The 23,306-nt window shown below is 45.2% G+C and overlaps 1 protein-coding gene across 1 annotated transcript in view; it reads right to left on the bottom strand.

Moving 5' to 3' along the window:
- The window catches only part of B3GNTL1 (UDP-GlcNAc:betaGal beta-1,3-N-acetylglucosaminyltransferase like 1), a 114,026-nt gene that overhangs the window by 79,831 nt on the left and 10,889 nt on the right, over positions 1 to 23,306 (bottom strand). Inside the window, exon 4 of the mRNA XM_012802825.2 lies at positions 18,344 to 18,408. Coding sequence (XP_012658279.1) covers positions 18,344 to 18,408 — 65 coding nt within the window. The remainder of the gene's footprint in view (positions 1 to 18,343; positions 18,409 to 23,306) is intronic.

Raw genomic sequence — 23,306 nt, 5'->3', positions numbered from 1 at the left:
TTTTATGTTTACTTGGATGGAGCTGGAACATATTCTTCTCAGTAAAGTATCCCATGAATGGAAAAAAAAGTATCCAATGTACTCGATACTACTATGAAATCAATATATAACCACCTACACAATCATATGAATGGCAAACATAACTATAGTCCATAAAGTAGAAGGGAAGAGGAGAGAGAGGGGTGGGGAGAGGGGATATGGGAGAAGGGAGGATATTTGGGGAGACCTCACCTAATGTTCATGATGCAATGGTATATTTCAAAACTATTAAGAAATGAGTATAACTGTGATGGATGTGTTACTTGGTTCAATGTAAACATTTCACATTGTATATCAAAGCAGTACCCTGAAACCCATAAATGCATCAATTTACAAAGTTATGATTTAATAAAAAAGAATTAATTATAAAAAAATAAATTAAATAAGACTGATAGAAATTTTAGGAAAGTGAAGGGTGTGGATGGAAGTGGCTGTTTAGTGGGTGTGACGAGGGCTGTTTCAGTAACAGATGTGCCCAAGACCCTGACCCTGCCACAGTGAGACATACCAAGGAGGGGAGCTGCACTTATGTCCCAGGAGCACATGCAAGTGAAACATGAATGGGGAAAACAAATAAAAATTAGTGTAAATAAGTAAAAGAAAATAGGGCGGCACCTGTGGCGCAGTGAGCAGGGCACTGGCCCATATACTGAGGGTGGCAGGTTCAAATTCAGCCCCAGACAAACTGCACCAAAAAAATAGCTGGGCGTTGTAGTGGGCGCCTATAGTCCCAGTTACTCAGGAGGCTGAGGCAAGAGAATCGCCTAAGTCCAAGAGCTGGAGGTTACTGTGAGCTGTGATGCCACAACACTCTACTGAGGGTGACAAAGTGAGACTCTGTCTCTCAAAAAAAAAAGAAAGAAAGAAAAGAAAATGACAAACTGGAAGAAAGAACTACATATATATATACATACACACACACACACACACACAGAAATACATATATATATCTTAAAACTCACTACTAACACAAACAACTTTTAAAAATGTCAAAATATTTGGACCTCCCCCGCCCCATACAAGAAGCTAAAAGTACCTAAGTAAATGCTTAGATCCTGTAGTTACCAGGGACATGCAGGCTGAACACAAAAGGGGAGCTGTACCACCACAGCTCCAGCAGTTTGTGAGAACACGGAGCTATGGGACTCCGGTAAAATAGGTCAACCTCTTTGGAAAACAGTTTTGGCTTTCTTTTTCTATTTTTAATATTCTTTGTAAAGAAAAGGTCTTGCTTTGTTGCCCAAGCTAGTCTTGAACACTTGCCTTTGGGGTCCTCCTACCTTGGCCTCCTAAAGTGCTGGGATCACAGGCCACCCCTGGCCAACTTCAAGTTCTCGCCGAGTTAAACACACAGATCTCATACCACACAGCAGCTCCACTCCTAGGTATTTATCCAAAAGAAACAAAGCCTATGTCCACAATAAGACTTGGACACAAATTTTCACAGCATCTTTGCTTATAAAAGCAGCTGAATGTTCATCAACAGGCAAATACACAAATAAACAATTTGTGGGTACACATACACTGGAATGTAACACTCAGGAATAAAAAAGAGTGCATCACAGACATAAGCAACAGAAACATCTTGCTGAACAAAGCAAAAGCCAACCACAAGAGTACATACTGAGCAGTTCCATTTATGTGAAGTTTTAGAACAGAAGAAAACCGTAACAGAGAAAGAAATCACATGAGTGGTTGCTTCAAGGAGCCTGACTGCAAGAGAATAAAGAGACTTTTGGGACCAATGGGAATGTGGTTTCTACACGGGCATATAATCACTGTATATGTTTCTCAAACTCATTAAATGCACACTTAAAATGAATGTATTTCATTATATGTAATAACCCAAAGTAACCCCACATTAGAGATGTGTAAAATATAATACCCCACTTTAGAGATGTGTAAAATATCACATCTCTAATGAAACATACTCAGTATTTAGGGGAAAAAAAAAACCTTAATCTGAGTTCATTGAGGACGGGTGGCAGGTGAGGGTCCAGCAGGGTGGGTGGAGGTGGGATAGGCAGGTGAGGACCCACTCAGAGGCTGTCGTACAAACGCACCCCTCGTGTAACTCGTCCTCAGGTCAGAGAGCAACAACTGACAGGGCTCCGAGAGGCAGCCTGTGGCAACCCTGCCAGCACTGGTACCAGTCTCTGGGGTCACTCTACACCCCAGAGATTATGGGTCCACCCAGAGACCTGGGTATGCACCTATGCAGTGGGCTCAGGAGGCTGCATTTTCATCACAGTCTCCCACATACTCTGCAGGAGTTGCTAAACAAATACCCAGGTCACTCCCCTTTCTTATGCCTTAAAATGAACACACTCCACAAAAACAACATTTCGGAAGCTCACTACTGTGTGGGGCATTGGTGTCTTAACAAAGTCAAGTTCAGTGGATTCAGCAAGAGCTGCCAACAGAGACTGGCAAATGTGGCAGCTCAACCTGAAGGCACCTTCCAAGGCTCACATAAGCCCATTTCTCAGCCACTTTTTGTTTTTCTCTGTCCAGGAAAAACCTTTCTGAACATTAGTGTTCACAACAAGGAACATCACTTCTTGCAAGGAGAAAAAGTAGAGGTGTCCACGCTGTGGAGCCTTCCTGATGTGCAGAGCGGATGCCTGTTGGAAATGAGGGCTCTGCCTCCTAGGCAAGGCATGTGCCTGCTTTCCCAGCAGTCTGCTTTGTACCGTGGTCCTGTGACCCTGCCCTGAACCCGCTAAAACCACTCCAGGCCTTCAGTCTAAAACATAGCCTATAATTTTTCTCCTGGAAAAAGAAAGGAGGGACAAACACAACCGAAAGGAAGGGAGTGGTGCGTGTGGTTAGGAGTAGCATTGGCCAGGTGCCCCAAGTGGGCAGCAGCTACTCCACAAACTAAGGCGACACCAACAGCCGCAGAAGAGCCAGCAGGTGCTTCAGTCACTGTAACATCTTTAAAACAATTCTCAGTGCAAAACTGAATTTTCTGTGAATTGTTCATTTTAATAGAGGAGGAATGATGTTTATATCATTTGATACGCTACTGAAGGCAGAATGAAAAATATGATTTTTTAAAACCAGGCAAAGTACTTTAATTTGAAAACAACTGAAGGTCACTAATTATGAATATATTCACCATGAAACATGTAGTTTCCTATACACCACTAGCTGAGATCGACAGGGTGATACAGGGCCCTAACCAGCAGGATCTGCAATGCTGACAGCAGGGAGCAGGCCCAGGTCCCCACCCCCAGGCTCACTTTCCCAAGTACTAACACTTCTTAGATGTTCCTGAAGTTCAGCAAGTCTGCAAAGCTGACACCAACATTCTTTTCTCAACAATTCTCAGCTAAAATCAACAAGTCAAATACAGAAATAAGGTGGCAGAAGTTCAGGAGATGAGGAAAAACAAACATCTTCACTAGGCTGGTAACATCTGCACTTAGTAAGTTACTGACCAGTATGCTATTCTAAATACAGTGAAAATAACATTATTCAGTTCAGTTACCTCTTAGCAACCACCATATCCTGTGGTCGAATGCTTTGGCAGGTCTCCTGGTCTATTCCTATGAAATGTCTGGTGAGAGGTGCTGGAGATCTCTGCCTCAACATCTCACCACCTTCCCACATGTGCAAAATGAGTGGGGGGAGTAGGACATGAACCCAACATTTCCACTTAGCGGCAGTTGGAGAAAATGTTATTTAATAGCCTAAGAGGATGAAATTGGTTTTTTTTTGTTTTTGTTTTTTGAGACAGAGCCTCAAGCTGTCCCACAGGGAAGAGTGCCATGGCATCACAGCTCACAGCAACCTCCAACTCCTGGGCTCAAGCGAGTCTCTTGCCTCAGCCTCCCGAGCAGCTGGGACCACAGGCAACCGCCACAACGCCTGGCCATTTTTTGGTTGCAGCCATTATTGTTATTTGGCGGGCCCGGGCTAGATTCGAACCCGCCACCTTAGGTGTATGTGGCTGGTGCCTTAGCCACTTGAGCCACAGGCACTGAGCCAGAGGATGAAATTGTTTTCCAGCATCAGGGAATTAGTTATTTACAATACACTTCTCCCTGCTGACCCATGCACGAGTCTCACCTAGAGGTGCTGGAGGGCACAGTGTGGGAGTGTCCTGATGAGGGGCTGCTGCCCCCACACTTCTCATTAGACCTGCAAGTTAAGGAAATGGGGGCTCCAGATAGCCCCTGCACGCAGCAGGGTGGCACTTCTAGTTATCTGGAGGGAGTCCCCACCAGAGGCCCTGCCTGGGTCCCTGGACACTCTGCCCACACTGAGGCTAGGCAAAGCTACCACCTTCACTGTGTGCCCAAACTCTGGCAGGGCTGGGAAACACTGACCTGTTAGTCAATTTCAAACATTGAACCATTTCTGCTTTCTTCCTTAGGAAAAGAGAGACCAAATCAGTAGACTCAACAGGCCACTGTGAGCAGCTCTGAGCTTCAGAGAGGTGCCTCTCACACGTGTCCCACTGCCACCAACTGACTTTGCAGCAGCTCCCAGCTGGCTATCATCCTGACCAGCTCTCCCTGCTCTCACTGAAGCACTGAGTTCCTGTGGGAGTTGCTATTTTATTGTCATTTATCTAAATAGCTTCTTTTTTTTTTTTTTGAGACGGAGCCTCAAGCTCCGTCTACCCCTGGGTAGAGTGCCATGGCATCACGCTCACAGCAACCTCCAACTCCTGGGTTCAAGTGAGTCTCCTGCCTCAGCCTCCCAAGCAGTTGGGACCACAGGCACCTGCCACAACGTCTGGCCATTTTTTGGTTGCAGCCATTATTGTTGTTTGGCGGGCCGGGGCTGGGGATTCGAACCCGCCACCTTAGGTGTATGTGGCTGGCGCCTTAACCGCTTGAGCCACAGGCGCTGAGCCTCTAAATAGCTTCTTAAAGGGAAATCAAGTCACCGCCAGGAACACATGGCAATTCCAAGAGTGCCCTAAGACCATGAGGAGACAGACGCTGACTTGATGGAAGAGTCCTCACAGCCTCTGTAGTCACCTCCTAACACTCTAGATGAACTTCATGGGGTACCTGAACCCATCTGTGCAATGCAGCTACCAACTGGGGGGAAAGGTAGAGACCATCTGCAGACCTGACCAAGAAACAAAGAAACTCTAGCACAGAACTAGCATGTTGACACATACCCAGCAAAGGGGGACCAGACTGGTTGCTGAGCCCCGGGAAACCTGCCTACCCTTGGCATGGCACGGGCCATTCACTGCACCCAGATGAGTGCTGCAATGCTGGGACAGCCATAGCCCTGGACATGACCCTCCAACTCCCATCAGATGCCCCACCGAACATGGGCTGCTCACAGCTGCACAGGAGGCCAGCTGGCAGTCCCAAGACCGGCCTCCCATTCTAGTCTGAACTCTGCAGAGGAGGCCTAGAGCCCCCACAAGGAGGCCATGAGCCCACCTGCATATCTGCTGGAAAACCCGAGAAGAAGAGGAATCTGCAAGTTAGCCTCTCTTCACCAGGGGTGGGGAGAGCTAAGCCAGAAACCAGACACTTGGAAGCTAGGCCTCTCGGGGCCCCACAAAGCCCTGTGGGTCAAAAGCCACCCCTGTACACACCTGTCCCAGCAGCTTGACAGCTCCCCAGAGTCCCCAGGCAGAGAGCTGTAAACTTACACAGAGCCCACAGAGCTGCTGAGGAGAAAGGTGACAAGGCTAACAGACGAGGCTGGGTGAAGAGCTCCTGATGTGGAGGAAAGGCTTCCCAGAGCTCAGACCCATCTCTCAAATGCAAGAGCCACAACCACAGATGAATGAACCAGGTCAACTGCAAAACGCAAAACTACCAGGGACAGAAATCAAATGGAAATGCACAAATGGTAGACCTAATGTTCAACATAAGGAATCTCAAAAGAAGAAAGAAAAGCTTAAGAAAAAGAAGAAGTGAGTTAAACCAGAAAAATTTATCTCAATTAAAAACTTGAGTCTGTGCCTGCAAAGGGCCTACCAACTTCCTTGATACACACACACATAAAAATTCCTAAATTGTAAGGCCATGGGGGGAAAAAATCTTATCAATGTTCAGTAACAGTATTTTTACAACCAACAAAGCTCAACTGATATAGAAAAAGAATTTGACAAAATATGACACTTATTTATGTTAAAAACTGTGACACAGGGCAGCGCCTGTGTCTCAGTGGGTAGGGCGCCGGCTCCATATACTGAAGGTGGCAGGTTCAAACCCAGCCCCGGCCAAACTGCAACAAAAAAATAGCTGGGCGTTGTGGTGGGCGCCTGCCTGTAGTCCCAGCTACTTGGGAGGCTAAGGCAAGAGTTGCCTGAGCCCAGGAGTTGGAGGTTGCTATAAGCAGTGTGATGCCACAGCACTCTACTGAGAGCGATAAAGAGAGACTCTGTCTCTACAAAAAAAAAAAAAAAATTCTCTGACCAACCTACTAACAGAAAGAGATGCCGTACTAAACACATAGCAACTTCAGGACACCTGCAGCCAGCACCCCGGTGGGGACAGACACAGACAGGAACATCCTCAGCACAGTACCTGGCATGGAGCTGCCAGGGCTCCGTCAGGAAGAAACAAAACTGTCTTTATTTGCAGGTGACATGAATGTCTACATGAAAGATCCCCAGTGAGCCACAAAAACAGCCCAGACTAATAAGTCAGTTTTGCAAGGTCACAGGATGCAAGGTCAATACACAAAAATTACCCCATTTCCACACACTCATACTGCAGGTGTGGACACAAGTTAAACACACAATACCCATTTACAACTGCTCCAGAGGAAATTAAACACATAAGCACAAATCTAACAAAACATCTACATGAGCATCTCCTGAAAATTACAAAACATTGATAAGAGAAATCAAACACAATCTAAACCAGTGTCGTTCACTGTTTTTTCTTTTCTGTCAAACGTCAGAAGAATAAGAGTTGTCTTGGGCCACGCTTAAAATACACAAACACTAATAAAGGTGTGAGCAATCGAAAAGGTCTGCGCACACTCTCTGGATACTCAACGTAACAGATAAGCAACACAGTCTTCAAATAATCTGCACACATGCCATGGGCTGCAGGTTGGACACTCCCAATTTAAATAAATGCAACAGCTCAGTAAAGGAAAAGTCATAGACAACCTCTTCCAGAACTTCCTGGCATGATGGTCTTGGGGCCCTGCCCTGAGTGACCTCCCCCTTCTCCAGACAGCACCAGTCCTGCTTAGCATGAGGGCTCCTTCTGGCTAATCCCTGAATGCACACAGCCATAGGCTCCCTGACGTCCCCCTCACATTTTAGGGACTGCCCCTAAGGACTCTAAGTGCCTAGCTCTCGAGGAGCCAGGTGGGGGGCATGCTTCCTGATCACCTGAAATACCACGATGGCATAGTCTGGGACAAGGGACTCACCATGAGATATTTCTAATACCGGTGTTCTTATACTTAATTTGCAAATATCTGGGGCCAACAGCGATGCCACCACCTTGACGGCCCTTCCGACATTTCTGGAAAGGTGCTTGTTGGCTCCCAGGCAACATCACAAAGGAAGTATATTAAGCAAGCACAGTTCTCCAAGGAGTTGCTTTACACACGATGGGCTCTAAAGTTCACTGTACACAGGCCAAGTAAGAAACCCAGAATACCATTTTCCAAGGAAGTAATATCCAAAAGGATGGCTGAGTTCCCAGACAAGCCCACCAAAATATCTAATTCAATCTAACAACTAAAAAATTGAACACAAAAACCCAAACTCCATTCATTCCTTCAACAAACACTTGCTGAGTGCTGACCCAAAGCTCAGAGACATCAGTGGGAACATCCCTCAAAGGGAAAAACAAGGACGCTGTCTGCGCAGGGCCACGGCTGCTGGTATGTGCCTGGAGCTGGGACCGAGGGAACTGCCAGGGAGGCTATGGGCCCAAGGGTCCGAGGGAACTGTGGCTCTTTCGCTCCTAGTCTGTCCCGGCCCCAAGGTCCTCATGGACTGTGGCTCTTTTTCTCCTAATGGGTCCCCTTTGCTGCATCTGTCCCTTGCATAGCTTGTGGGAGCATTGATTACAAGAGAGAGAGCTCCAGGACTATGAGCAGCCTGGGGCTGGTCTCTCCACACGGTCATTCTCATGGACATATACTTGAATTCCAAAACAGGGTTAGCAGGTCTCATTCCAGGTAATGGAACCAACCCAAACACAGCCTCAGTGCCCCAGTATGGACGGGGGCCTCATAAGCTCCTATTCTCTACCCATTCCTCATCAAAACATGCTCCTTTTTAACATACAGTCTGTGGTCAAATTCTGGACTTTGTCCTCCTTGGCATCATTCCCTTGTTGAAACAGCACAAAGCCAGACATTCGGTACCTTCACTGATAACTGCAACCGTCTTCATCCAACCAAGGGAACAAGGGAGGCCCTGAGCCCGTGCTAGGGAGAGCTTGTAGAGCTCAGACACTGGACGTCCACTCTCCATGGTGTCAGGCTGGAATCCATGTGCACCCACCTGGTACCCTCACGCTGTCTAGGGTGCTGCTCCCTTCCAATGACAGGCCCTTAGCCTCTGAAAACCTGCACTACATATTCCCTCTTATAGCAAATTGAAGCCACAAGTACCTAACAAAGGCAGCAAAAAGGTGGCATCACTCTGAGCTGCTCTGCACGGCCTGACACTGCCAGAAGGAAACCATAGACTACTTGAGTTTTAGGGGCACTCTGCAAAAGAGGGGCCTTGGAATCTTCAGAACTCCAGGAGAAGAGTCAAGGAGGCGCTGAGGAGTCTGTAGACTAGAGCAGATTAAAGGGACACACAAATAAACTCACCTGGGACAGCCAGGTCCCCGCCTTGACAGGCATCACGTGGGCTGCAGGGTAACACTCTAGGGACATACAACTAAGCTCACCCAGGACAGCCAGGTCCCTGCCGTGTTGGGCATCCTATGGGCTGTAGCACAATACTCTTTGCAGGAAACCAGGACTCAGATGATACCTGGAGTGCTGGTAGCCTACTCACAAATGGTTCAGGGAAAACAAAAAGTTATTTGGACTAACCGTGAAATTTTTCTAGGTTGTGATTGTTTTGGTTTTTTTTTTTGCAGTTTTTGGCCAGGGCTGGGTTTGAATCCACCACCTCCGGCATATGGGACCGGCGCCCTACACCTTTGAGCCATAGGCACTGCCCCTAAGTTGTGATTGTGTTAAAGGAAAAAGAAATGGGCAAAAAGATGTAGACTCGTTTCATGGAAAAGGAAACCCACATTACCAAGCAATAAGACACTGCTCACCACAATTCAGAAAGGCACCACTTTGCTCCTGCTCAGCTGGTGAAGATGAAAGCCTGACAACAGTGAGCAAGTGCTGGACAGTGCTTGGACCCACAATCGAGCCTGCGGCTAGTGAGAGCACAGCTGTCTGCAGGCCTTTCTCTTCACCACATATGGCAATCCCAGGTTCACTGCAAACCTTAGAGGAACTCATGACTGCACAGTGGGGTTTCCAGCAACCAAGACCCAAGAGCAACTCCAAAGTCCATGCCCAGGAGAATGAGCTTGTCAGTGGATGCTGGGCAGCAAACCAGAGATGCAGGTAACTGGTAGAACTGAACAGAAACCCTGAAAATAAACCCACACTGACACAGAGACTGATCTTCAACAAAAGCATCAGCATAATTAAATGGGAAAAAAAAAAAGACTCAATAACTGGTTCCAGAACTGAGTATCTGAGGAAAAAATTAACCCTAATGTTTACTTCACACACACCACACACAGAAATTAATTTGAGATGAGTGAGAGATCTAAATATAAAAGTAAAAACTAAAAGATTATATAAGAAAATAATTATTCCTTTAGGATAAGCACAGATTTCTCAGGAAAAATATTTTATTTTATTTTATTTATTTATTTATTTTTTTTTTTGAGACAGAGCCTCAAGCTGTCCCCCTGGGTAGAGTGCTGTAGCATCACAGCTCACAGCAACGTCCAATTCCTGGGCTCAAGCGAGTCTCCTGCCTCTGCCTCCCAAGTAGCTGGGACCACAGGTGCCTGCCACAACGCCCAGCTATTTTTTGGTTGCAGCCGTCATTGCTGTTTGGCGGGCCCAGGGTAGATTCCTACCTGCCACCTTAGGTGTATGTGGCTGGCGCCTTACTTACTTGAGCCACAGGCGCTGAGCCAGGAAAAATATTTTAACTGTAAAAGAAAAAAATCAGGGCAGTGCCTGTGGCTCAGAGGAGTAAGGCGTGGGCCTCATATGCCAGAGGTGGCAGGTTCAAACCCAGCCCTGGCCAAAAACTGCAAAAAAAAAAAGAAAACAAAATCAGTCTTGGCACCTGTAGCTCAGTGGCTAGGGCACTGGCCACATACACCAGGGTTGGCAGGTTTGAACCCAGCCTAGGCCTGCTAAACAACAATGACAACTACAACAGAAAATAGCTGGGCGTTGTGGTGGGTGCCTGTAGTCTCAGCTACTCGGGAGGCTGAGGCAAGAGAGTTGCTTAAGCCCCAGAGTTTGAGGTTGCTGTGAGCTCTGACACCAGGGCACTCTACCAAGAGTGACAAAACTCAAAAAAAAAATCAATAAATTGAACTTCATCAATATTATAAATTTCTACTCATCAAAAGGCACCATTAAAATATGAAAAAGCCACTCAGAGTGAGCAATCACAGTTCATGTCCCTCACAAACAGTCACACTCACAATGTGCATACACACAACAGACTCTTGCACCTCATTAGTAGTATGATGGATAGCCCACTCTTTTTTTTCTTTTTTTGAGACGAAGTTTTACTTTATCACCCTCAGTAGAGTGCTGTAGCATCACAGCTTACAACAACCTCCAACTCCTGGGCTTAGGTGATTCTCTTGCCTCAGCCTCCCAAGTAGCTGGGACCACAGGTGCCTGCCACAATACCTGGCTATTTGTTTTCGTTGTTCCAGTTTGGCGGGGGCTGGGTTCAAAATGGCCACACTCAGTATATGGAGCCGGGGTGCTACCCACTGAGCCACAGGCGCCACCCAATATAACCCAAGGCGAAAGATTTGGGCATTTCACAAAAGAAGATTTATGAATGGCCAATAGCCCTGTGAATATCACCAGCCATCAGGGAAATGTTGATTAAAACGCAGTGAGGAGCATGTCATATCTGCCAGGGTGACAACAGCACCACAGCCAATAGTGTCATGTGAATGAGCAGCTGGAGCCACTGGAACCCTCACATTTGCTGATGGGAGACGGATGCCTCAAAGTTTCTTTCTCTTTCTTTTTTTCTGAGACGGTCTCACTCTGTGGCCAAGACCGGCAATTTCTTTCTTTTTGTTTTACTGAGACAGAGTCTTACTTTGTCACCCTTGGTAGAGTACTATAGCTCAAAGCAACCTCAAACTCTTGGGTTCAAGTGATTCTCTTGACTCAGCCTTCCTAGTACCTGGAAGTACAGGCACCCGCCACAACACCTGACTTTTTTTTTTTTTTTTGTTTAGCAGGCTGGGGCTGGGTTTGAACCCACCAGCCCTGGAGCATGTGGCTGGAGCCCTGCCTGGCAGTTTCTTTTAAGGTTAAAAATACCTTTACTGTATCAATGTTCAGTTCTACCTCTAGGTATTTTCCCAAGGGAAATGAAAAATATACATCCATAAGGAGACTTATAAAAGAATCTTATGATGCCTTTATTATTATAACCCAAACTGAAAACTACCCTAATGTCCACAAACAACATGGAAACAAAGGGTGGTATATTCATTTATCGATGGCCAAAGAGGAAAGAATGAATCACCAACACACAGACAACTGATGGTCACCGTTCTGCTGAGTGAAAAGCCAACCACCAAGGAGCATGTATTGTATGTCTATGTGCATGAAATCTCAGAACAGGCAGCCAGAGTGACCTGAGCCAGGCCAGCTGTTGCTGGGCTAGGCACAGAGCCCAGGAGCCCAGGAACCTCCTGAATGAGGGAGGTTTTGTGTCTCCATTGTAGCATTAGCCACGCCACTGCAAATTCACTTTGTACATAAATCTCACCTTGAAACTTTGTACTTTACTGTATGTAAATTTTAATTCAGTTAAATGAACAGCAACGACACACAACAATATGGATGGAATCTTAACAATATTAAGTTTTAAAATGCTCCATTTTAAGATTAAATATTGCCAGGCCAGACGTGGTGGCTCATACCTACAATCCCAGCACTCTGGGAGGCCGAGGCAGGTGGATCACCTGAGCTCACAAGTTCAAGGTCAGCATAAGACAGAGTGAGACCTCATCTCTAAAAATAGCCGGGTATCATAGTAGGTGCCTGTAGTCCCAGTTACTCACAAGACTAAGCCAAGAGAATTACTTGAATACAAGAGTTTAAGGTTGCTATGAGCTGTGATGTCATGGCACTCTACCAAGGGTGACAAAGTGAGACTCTATCTCAAAAAAGAAAAAAAAAAAACTAAATATTGCTAAGATTAAGATCACACCTGTAATCCTAGCACTGTGGGAGGCTCAGGAGGATCACTTGAGGCCAAGAGTTGGGGGCCAATCTGAGCAACACAGTGAGGCAGGAGAGTCCTTTGAGCCCAGGAGCTGGAGGCTGCAGTGAGCTGGGATTATGGCACTCCACTCAAGCAGGGTGACAGAGACCCTTTCTCTAAATAATTAAATAAATATATGAAAGTTCCATAATATTAATATTACATACAGCATGACATCCTCTTTTATGAAGTTTAAAACTAATTAATTTTTTTTAATTTATTGTTTCAGATGGGTATGGATAACAAAAAATGATTTTAAGAAGGAGAGCCAGGGATGCTGAGTGTAAGGTGTGGTCTGACAGCCCGCAGGTGGAGGAAGGCAGAGGACAACTGTGGTGAGAGCTAAGCAGTCTGCAGACCAAGCCAGCTCTTGTTTTGGGTGGCAAGTTCATGGGCGCTCATAACATTATTAAAATAAACCCTAAGGTGCAATCACTGTAACAGAAACAAACAAGTGAAAAGGGGCACATGTTGACAAACGATGGGAACATGTCCTGAACCAAGGATCGCAATTAACTCAATTCTGTCCTCTGTTAAATCCCGAGATATAAATTTAAAAAGAAGAAATCATGGTTCGGCACCTGTAGCTTAAGCGGCTAGGGTACCAGCCACATACACCAGAGGTGGTGGGTTCGAATACAGCCCAGGCCTGCCAAATAACAATGACAACTACAACCAAAAAATAGCTGGGCATTGTGGCAGGCATCTGTAGTCCCAGCTACTTGGGAGGCTGAGGCAAGAGAATCACTTAAGCCTAAGAGTTTGAAGTTGCTGTGAGCTGTGATGCCACAGCACTCTACCTAGGGTGACAGCTTGAGAAGCTGTCTCAAAAAAAAAAAGAAGAAGAAGAAATCATAATGGAAACTAGAAAACACAACCTATAATAACTAAGATGTAACGTTCAAACCTACTCCTAAGGGGTCCCCCAGTACCGGCAAGTTTTCCATGAGAAGAAAACTGATTGCCTTAAAGCTCACTGGAAAATGAAGGAAAAACGAGACCCTGATAGCAGGGCTGCTGGATGTCCAACTCAGGAGCTGGAAACTAAGTGGCAGAATAAGCTTAAATAAAGTAGGAACAGCAAAATCATAAAAATCAGAGAGTAAAGTCACCAAATAGAGGAACTGAGAGGAAAAGAAGCCAAAGGGCAATGGCAGGAGGAAGAAAGCAGCCTTCCACATGGAGGGCCAGAGTCCATGTCCAGAGCACAGGTGGCGGTCAACCCACTGGATCTGTCGTAGCTGCAGACTGCTGCATGGGGAGCAGCCACACTAATATCCCTGTCCCTCATCAAAGGGATGCCAGAGAGAGTGAGGACAAAGAGCTTTGTCTTCCCCACAGCCTTGGCTGCAGGGCTGGGTTGGTGGAGGCAGGAAAGTCCCAGGTTCTCAGCACCCTTCTCACCTTGGCCTTCCTCATCCTGTCCCATGCACTCCTCTCCTCTCACTTTCTCTCTGGCCTGAGGTCCTGGTTTAAGACTGACAAACAGGCTCCCAACAGGGACAGCCATGCTGTCAGATTCCTAGGGAAGGCAGAAGGGGCAGACAGGGGTTCTGTACTCTGGGAACCTCCAACTCAAGGATGTAGGGCTCCACCAAGGGCCAGAGCCTCCCCAGATGACATTTTCATAGACCTTGAATGCACACATTTGTAAGAAGCCTAGAGCCTAAAGCCCTGTAATGACATAGATACTTAAAGTTTATTGTCTTTAAAAGCCAGACTTTCTGTTTACTTTGTTTTATTCTACAAAAAAAGTTTCCAAGAACACCACAAACAACCAAGACAAGAGGAAATGCAACTTTAATCCTTGACCTGAAAAAGACATGTGAGCATCTCAAACTCAGCAACTGTCCAGTATCAAAACGGTCATTGACAAAGCCTCAGAATGACATTTAAAGAGCGATGCCTAAGGACTCACTCTTCTTTCCAACCAGAATCTTTAATCGCAATTGAAACTGGAAATGACAACATAGCTAGTGAGACTGCTCATTCCTCTGAGAGTGGCCTATCAGAAACTGGCCATTTCACTATCTGGAATCTGCTGTAGTTTTATTATAAAGCTGTCCCTTTCAGAACAACATCATAGGACAGTTGCCAGGGAGGCCTTACCACAACCTTTCTGCACACCTGAGACCACCGGAAAGACTCCAAGGCAACTCTTCCCAGCAGTGTCCATAGCAAGGTTTCACTGTGACTGCAGCATTCTGGGGGCTTAGGCAGCAGGGAATGACCCATTTAAAATATCCTAGATTCAAAATCCCTAGAGCAGGGCAGCACCTGTGGCTCAAAAGGGTAGGGCGCCAGCCCCATATGCTGGAGGTGACAGGTTCAAACCCAGCCTCGGCCAAAATAAATAAATAAATAACTATGGCATTTAAAAAAAAAAATCCCTAGAGCAGTGGTTCTCAACCTTCCTAATGCCGCAGTCCTTTAATGCAGTTCCGGTGGGTTGTGACCCACAGGTTGAGAACTGCTGCCCTAGAGGGTAGGAATCATGTTTATTCAACTCACTTTAATAATATCTTCCATATCAGGTGTGGTGGCTCACGCCTATAATCCCAGCACTCTGGGAGGCTGGGGCAGGAGGACTGCTTAAGGTCAGGGTTTGAGATCAAACTGGGCAACACACGGAGACCTCTTCTCTAAAAAAATTAAAAAATTAGCCAGGTGAAGTGATGCAGTCCTAGCTACTTGGGAAGCTGAGGCAGGAGGATCACTTGAGCCCTGGAGTTTGAGGCTGCTGTGAGCTATGACGACACCACTGCACTCCAGCTTAGGACTACAGTGAGATTACATCTCTGAAACAAAACAAAACAGAATCCCCTACAAAGTTTGTATTTAGAGTGAGTTTCAAGGTAAAATTTTTACTGACCAGCTGGGCAAAACTCAAGATCCTTTAAGGACTCTGATCACTTAGAGTGATCATCGCAGCAGTTTCTCTCTTCCCACCAACACCCAGCCTTGCAGCATTTGCACCTGCTTCTAAACCCAAGCACATGATTTGGGGACCAGCAAGACCCCCAACTCCTACTCCTCTCCTCAGGGAGCCTGAGTCAACTTTTCTCCCCAGCTCGCCTGTGCACCAGAGGGGCACTCACAATGTACTGCGTTGTTCTGCTGCATCATCATCAGTATCACAGCCAAAAACTCTCCTTTACATGCAACCAAGCCCCTAAATAAAAGGAAAACTCATTTCATATTTTGTTCTCTCTAGACACAGAAAAATTAGTTAGCAGATCTGTAAAAATGTCTCTTTGGAACCAACAGGACATAAGTTAGCCTGTTCTCAAATCTGTGTAGCTTACATGCCTTTCCTCAGAAATTCATCTTTCCATCTATTTTTGCTGGTTTTCTCAGGCCCTTTGCCATATATTTTAAAACTGTTATACCAAATCTAAACTTTCTGATAAACACTGAAAACCCAGGGCAGTATCTGTGTGTCCCATGCTGAAGCCTAAACAAAGCAGTCCTCCCCTGCCTGTGCCCCACCAGTCCCCCTCCTGGACTGACACTTCATTTATCACCAGCAGAGGAAAGCGCCCTCCTGTTACCATGGCAAAGCAGCTTTGCAAATCCAAATGCAAACAGTCTGCTGCTTGAACCTTACCAAAATTTATCTTACTATTATTTTATTGATTTATTTTAACTAAACCCTGAGAACAATTTGGATTTCTAGCATCAAGTAAAGCTTCCTGCTCAGGCTTTGCACCATCACATCTCTCTGACGTGGCCTGGAGCCAAGTATCACCCAATCCAGTGGGTTCTTTTCTCAGCACACCATCCCTGTCACTCTGAGCTGCTCTTCCCCACCTCCCTGTCCAGCAGTGTCCAAGACTGACTCAGCCAGGCAACTCACATCTCTTCTGCTCCAAGGTTAGAGGGCATTTCACTGCCAGATTCTCATCGTTCCCTGTGCCCATCTCCTAGCAAGACTATACCACTACTCTGTGAAGTGGCCCCAGGGATCATGTGACCCTGTTCTAAGCTGGCATCAGCTTCCTCTTACATCTCCCACAGCTCCCCATGTCTTTTCTTCCCGCCCTTCCATGAACTAAGTGCGAAGGCGAGAGGTGGAGAAGAAAGGTGACTCAGTGGTTCTCTTTTCTTCTAAGCCAAGATGAAAACAAAGTTGTCCACATGGAGGTCTGTCTTGGGAAGATCTTAAAATGCTGCTAGGACAGAGGTTGAATCTGTCAAGTCACAAACTCAAACCTTGGCATTGTTGGCAGCAGAGAGTAGCACGTTTACTGTAAAACACTTCAGAACAAATAATCTTAAGTAAAAAGAAAACTACCATAATCCCATCACTCAAAGGCAACGAAGAGCACAATTATCAGTGTGGTGGGTCTAGCTGTCTTTGGCGGAAACTGTCTTTGTGTTCACGGAAAATGCTGGGTGGTCATTTGCATATGAAAACATGAACCCAGAGAAGAGAAGGCTGAAAGTCATGTGTAAGAAAACTGGGATGAATCTGAGGCATTTGGGTCTAACAAGAAAAGAACAAGGAAAAAGATGAAAGTGCCGAAGGAGACAGGATAGACAGCCCCCTCGGTGTGGCAGGCTGAGGGGTTCGTGCCTCAGGGCAGGTGTTCGCAGCAGTTCCTCCTTGTCTGTGTCCCATAGTGGCAGGAGCCCCCCCAAACTCCAACTGGCAATCAAGGAAAAGCACTGAGCCACTGAGAGGTGCAGAGACAGTTCCTGAGCCTGAGGTACTCCCAGCACCCCAAGGAACGCACAAGAGCCCTGGGAGCCTACCCAGGCCTGGGGTAAACACAGATGGATGTCCTTACAGTTTACTTTACAGTGATTAGGAAGACAATCCATAGTTAAAGTACAGACTATGTACGCAATCTTATATTCTTTTTCACCCATTACAATAATTTGTCCTGTTACTAAAAACTTTATAAACATTCAGTGATTCCTGTATGGAGATCTAACATAATTTTCTTCACCATTACTCTACCAGCACGTAACTAGCGTCTTTGTATACAAACCTTTTTCAGAGATACCTAGTAGTGAAATTTAGTTGTTCAGAGCAGAGCACTTTTAAAATCCTTGATATATAACACAGCACTGTACTGTCAACAAAACACCCATTTATACATTCCAAAATATTGAGTATCTACATTTATAAAAATTACTAATTTGAGTTTTAACAGGGTATCACTAACTTAGTCTGTATTTGAGTGTAAATAATTTCAATTTTTAGGAAAGTTCATCTGTCGCTCTCATATCCATGCTGGGTGCTCTTGCCTACCTCTGCCTACTTACCCACTTTGTGTTTTCTTACCAACTTTTATCAATTCTTTCTTTCTTTTTTTTTTTTTTGAGACAGAGCCTCAAGCTGTCCCCCTGGGTAGAGTGCCGTGACATTACAGCTCACAGCAACCTCCAACTCCTGGGCTCAAGCGAGTCTCCTGCCTCCGCCTCCCAAGTAGCTGGGACCACAGGCGCCCGCCACAACGCCCGGCTATTTTTTTTTGGTTGCAGCCGTCATTGTTGTTTGGCGGGTCCGGCTGGGGATTCGAACCTGCCACCTTAGGTGTACGTGGCTGGCGCCTCAGCCGGTTGAGCCACAGGCGCCGAGCCAATTATTTCTATTTAAGGTTATTAATCTTTAAGTATTATATCTGCCAATCTTGCCCAAATATTTTCATTTGTTTCATTTATCATTAATTAACTGCTACAGTAATTACACAGCAATGGCCTATCAACCTTAACAAAAAGTACAATCACAACATGTTAGAAAAATGATTTAAGAACCACACTAAAAGGTCTAATCATTTAACTATTCAACCAACATTTACATGCATAATAAACAAAAGCATTACTTACTGAATCCAAAAAGCAAAGGTAAGACCCCGAGCTCTGTGCTATCGCTTGATTTTTAGAGTATCCAACTGTCAAAAGAAGAACAGAAAAACTCTTATAATTCAATTTTCAACAGCATTCTCTTTCATAAAGCTTTCATTCTCTTTCATAAAGCATTCTCTTTCAGACACTATATATATAAAAAAGCTAGAAATATCTACACTACCAACAAAACTCCAGGTTGGCTTTCAAAGGAAACTTGGGAGGCTAAGGCAAGAGAATCACTTAAGCCCAAGAGTTTGAGGTTGCTGTGAGCTGTGATGCCACAGCACTCTACCCAGGGCGACAGCCTGAGACTCTGTCTCAAAAAAAAAGGAAGGAAAGGAAAGCACACTGAGTGACTGAGCAGTGAGCACATTGGTGAGGGGCTGTCCAACTGCCACTGCCCAGCAGCAGGACACACTCACTGGAGAATACACATTCAGAAAACACTTCCTGAGTATAACACTAAGCTAAAACACAAAACAGAAATTAAAAGGAAGTCTATAAAGTTTCTGCTGGTGAAAGTCAGGACCCAATGGCAAGGAGAAAGTAGGCAGCTTGCATTCGTGTAATTAGTTGGCAGAATTCACTGAGCTGGACACTTGATGGCCGGTTACCTGAACACCGTTTCCGTGATGAGCGGAAGCTACTGTGAGCACCTACTACAGGGGAGTAGATGCACGGCATGAGCCCCGCCCTGGTTGCACAACGCTGCACAGCCCCCCTGTGGCAAAAGCCCACACTGGGAGCTGCTCAAGTGCAGAGCACAACTGGAAACCCTGCAGTGAGATGCTCATCCTAGGGCTGCACAGTGATTCTCACAGCTGCTGGGCAAAGAAGCCAGACCCCGGAGAGTAGACAGGAGTGGGGACTCTGGCGTGGGGCACAGGACCCACCACAACTCTATGCTGTGAGAAACCAGGCAGGCATCTGCCTGGGAGGCCCCGTGGGCTTCCAGGGCCTGCTGATGGAAATTAAGTGATTAGAAATTAAGTCCACCAGGGTGCTGTTTAGTGTATTCCACTATGAGCCCTAATCCAGATTATAGTAAGTATTCTTCTCTGAGTGCATATTTATACTATAGTAAAATTTCAAAACATCCTTCCCTACAAAGGCACAACTGAGCTGGCAGAAAGTTAAACCATAACCCATGTTAAATGCCAAATGAATGGTGCCCCAGAAAGTATATGGGATATTAAAGAAAGATGAGATCACTGTTAACGAGACTTGCAGAGGGAACGTGAGGCTGCTAAAATTTGAACCGAGAATGGAGCTGTTCTGTAGTGTTGCAAGGAGGATGACGAACAGTCTGGGGTGCCCAGCTGCTGGGCACAGTTGTACATCAGGGGAGGTAGGCACTGCATGCTATGCAGGGCATCTGAGTGAGGCTTCTGAGGAGAAGCAGCAGCATGCAGGCATCTACACTCAGCATGCTCAGCCTAGATGCTGGTGCCCGGGGGCTCAGCCCAAAGCAAAGATGCAGATACCACTTTCCCTAGAAAAAAGGGTTGCTAACACCTGAATCACATTAGTCAGATGGTTACAGATTTGGCACCACTAAGAAAAGCCACACAAAGCAAAACACGTGTGCAGAGCTGAAACAATAAAGCTCTCTGGAATTCAAAGGCAAGACAAGCTGAAGAAGGTTGAAGGCCAAAGGGACACTAGCCAACTTTCCATTTCAGCCATGTCTATACCACACCCTGACTTTCTGCTATCAGGTGGGAAAAGAAAGGTTCCTGGGTGGTGCCCAAGCAAGCCCAGACCACAGGACACTGCCACAGAGAAGTGAGAGGTGGAGAGTCTTCTACCCTCATTTGTACTCTGGAAAGATCTGACCCCCTAGACAGTGCCCTTGTGTGTTGAAGAGGGGTTCACACAAGGCAGCAGTTTAATTTCTGTTCCCAGATTTCAAAGAACCACAGGTATTAACAGGAGCAAAGGAGGAAGGAAATGCACCCAGGGAGGCAAAGCACCTGGCTTCTCACCCAAGGACGGGTGGATTATTAGCCAACACCAAAACAGCTGTAGCTCAACCGCCATCCTTACTGCAAAGCAAGGCAAGCAGAGAGAAAGGCCTCCTGACAACCATAGTCAGAGAGCTGTTTGTGAAAAATGGAGAATGGGAAGAGATTTTCCATGGCCACATTGAGATTAGTAGGAGTTCTGTTCAGAAACCTGCTTAGAATTAAGTCCATGAACCTGGGTAATGAAGGAAGATCTCACTAAGGAGGCTGGAAGTTTCTCACAATGAATCTTGTGTTTGGCAAAGACAAGGAATTTGCTTTAATATTATTGCCTCAAAGAAAGTCAAATGTTTGTGTTGGGCTCGTGTTTGAGGAGGCTGGTCCTTTTGTGAGAAGAAACTGTTGCCATGGGCACAGCAGGAAAAACTCACACCTCAGGGAGATATTAACATTTCTTCCTCTTGGAGAGAAAAGGGTGGGATTGTGCTTTATTTTGATTTTAGCAAGTGGTCAAATTAAGAAATTTTGTGCTCTATTATGATATGAAATCATAATAAATGCATTTTAATCCATTTTAATTGCTCAGCACTTTTGAAAATAGATATTTTGGCTCTATGTTATCTAATAATCAATATAACTTTTCATATTTAAGAAAATATCATGTCAGGAAAATGCATCCTTTCAGATACAACTAAACTGATTGTTTTATTAATGTATAATACAGGATGCAGACAGACTGTGGGATGATGTCATTTCACAGTCCCTTAACTTGGTCCTGCACAATTTTACAACGTGACTGTTTTGTTATTTATTTATTTATTTATTTTTGGAGACAGTGTCTCAACTGTTGCCCTGGGTAGAGTGCCGTGGCATCACAGCCCACAGCAACCTCAAACTCTTGGGCTTAAGCAAGTCTCTTGCCTCAGCCTCTCAAGCAGCTGGGACTACAGGTGCCTGCCACAATGCCCAGCTATTTTTTTGTTGCAGTTGTCATTGTTGTTATAGCAGGCCCAGGCCGGGTCCTAAACTGCTGGCCTTGGTGTATGTGGCCGGCACCCTACCCACTGAGCTACAGGCGCCACCCAACTGACTGACTGGCTATTGACAGAATACACACAAATGTGATGGGGCTCAAGTTATAACTAATCTATAAAAAGTGTTTTATGAAAGACAAAACTTGTTTTTAAAAGATGAGTCAAGGAATGTCACAGCATTCACCAACTTGTTTTCAATCAAGTATGGAAAATACAAAATGTCCTTTCAATTAATAAAATATTAAAAGATGTTTCTATTTTCAAAAACCAATTGGCTTACACACATTTCAGAAGCAAGTTGAAATAAATGTTTCACAATAACCAATTTTTTATAAAGGGTTTTCTATTTCAAACTAAAGATAATGAAAACAATAATTTGAGGGAAAATATTAACATCTAACACACGAGCTGATGAAGATGACGGTGAAGAACAGCAACAACAGAATACCTGCCAACACACCTGTCCTAAAAGCTCTGCACAAGTCAGTTCATTTCACACCTCACAACACCCAAGGCAGGTGTTGTGTCACACTGTCACAGCCACTTCACAAGGAAAGAAACTGAGTCACAGCGAGGCAACAGTGGTTCCAACCCTGGCAGCCTGGCTGGAGCCCCACTCTTGAGCGCCTGCTCCACACCTGAGATCCTACCGGGCACCTTGTCCTCTGACCTCACAGTGCTGCTGGAGAAAAGCAGGAACACCCCGTCCACATCCACTGAGACACATTTCATATACAGTTACCCTGGCAACACCAAAGCAAAAGGCGTCTCAATATGAACTTCTAAAAATACCAGGTCATTAAGTCTGAATGTCTGATTTTGAATCAAAAGTTTAGTTTATTGTATCTTAAACAAGAAGCAGTACAGTTAATCAAAGACTGTGCTGAAATTATCAATACAGTTTTGCCATCTTAATGGTAGCTTGGGTACGACAGCAGTGAACCCTGGAGAGTGGCAATGAAATTGCAAAAGATGTTTTCCACAGCTTATTGAGAATTGTGTATTTTTCCTTGCAAGAAGTGCTCCAAAGTCTTGAATAGGTGGTAGTCATGTGATATAAAGTCTGGAGAATACTGTGGGTGACAGAGAGTGTCCAAGTCCAGCTTCTGTAGTCTGTGCGGCAATGCTTTGTGAGTGGAGGGCTGACTTTCAAGAGGACTGGCCTACCTCTACTGACCAATCTCGGCTGCAGCCATCCCTAGATTTCATCCAGTTGGTTGCAGTAATTGACTAACCAGGTCTCATGAAGCTGTGGTGGATGATTCCAGTGCTGGACCACCAAATAGCCACCATTAGCTTTGTTTGATTAATATTTGGACTGTTTAGCACTTCATCTTTTTTTTTTATTGTTTCAGGTTAATTGAGGGTACAAATAAGTAGATTATACTGTTTGCATTTGTTAGGTAATTTGTTAGGTAATTTCTTATAATTGTGTCCCACCCGCAAGACATGTGTCATACACCCTAACATTGTGACCCTTAAGTGGGACCACCCCATCCCTATCCCTCCTCCCCTCTCTCTACTCTCTTGTTCCCTTGCTCCCCACCTTCAATTGATTTGAGTTATTCTCTTATGTGGGTATGTATTAGACTGGCTTCATATTAGAATTGAGTACATTGGATTCTTGCTTGTCCATTCTTGTGATACTTTGCTAAGAAGAATGTGTTCCAACTCTATCCAGGTTAATACAAAAGATGTAAAGTCTCTGTCTTTTTTAAGCATCACTTCATCTTTACTCAAACATTGTGCCAAATATCTGCGATTGCTGCAAAGAAAATTGTCCCGTTTTTCTTCATACGTAACAATATGGTATACACATATACCATACCTTGATATTGTGGAAGCAAAGAAAGGCAAGTTTTGAGACGATTTCTCTTCTGATGCTAGTTAAATTCACATGGAACCCATCTGTCCAGCTTCTTTTTTTTTTTTTTTTTTTTTTTT

The sequence above is a fragment of the Otolemur garnettii genome, unplaced genomic scaffold, assembly GCF_000181295.1.
Source record: "Otolemur garnettii isolate 467f Iridium unplaced genomic scaffold, OtoGar3 scaffold00018, whole genome shotgun sequence".
Classification (NCBI taxonomy): domain Eukaryota; kingdom Metazoa; phylum Chordata; class Mammalia; order Primates; family Galagidae; genus Otolemur; species Otolemur garnettii.
This window is presented reverse-complemented; position numbering and strand designations above follow the sequence as displayed.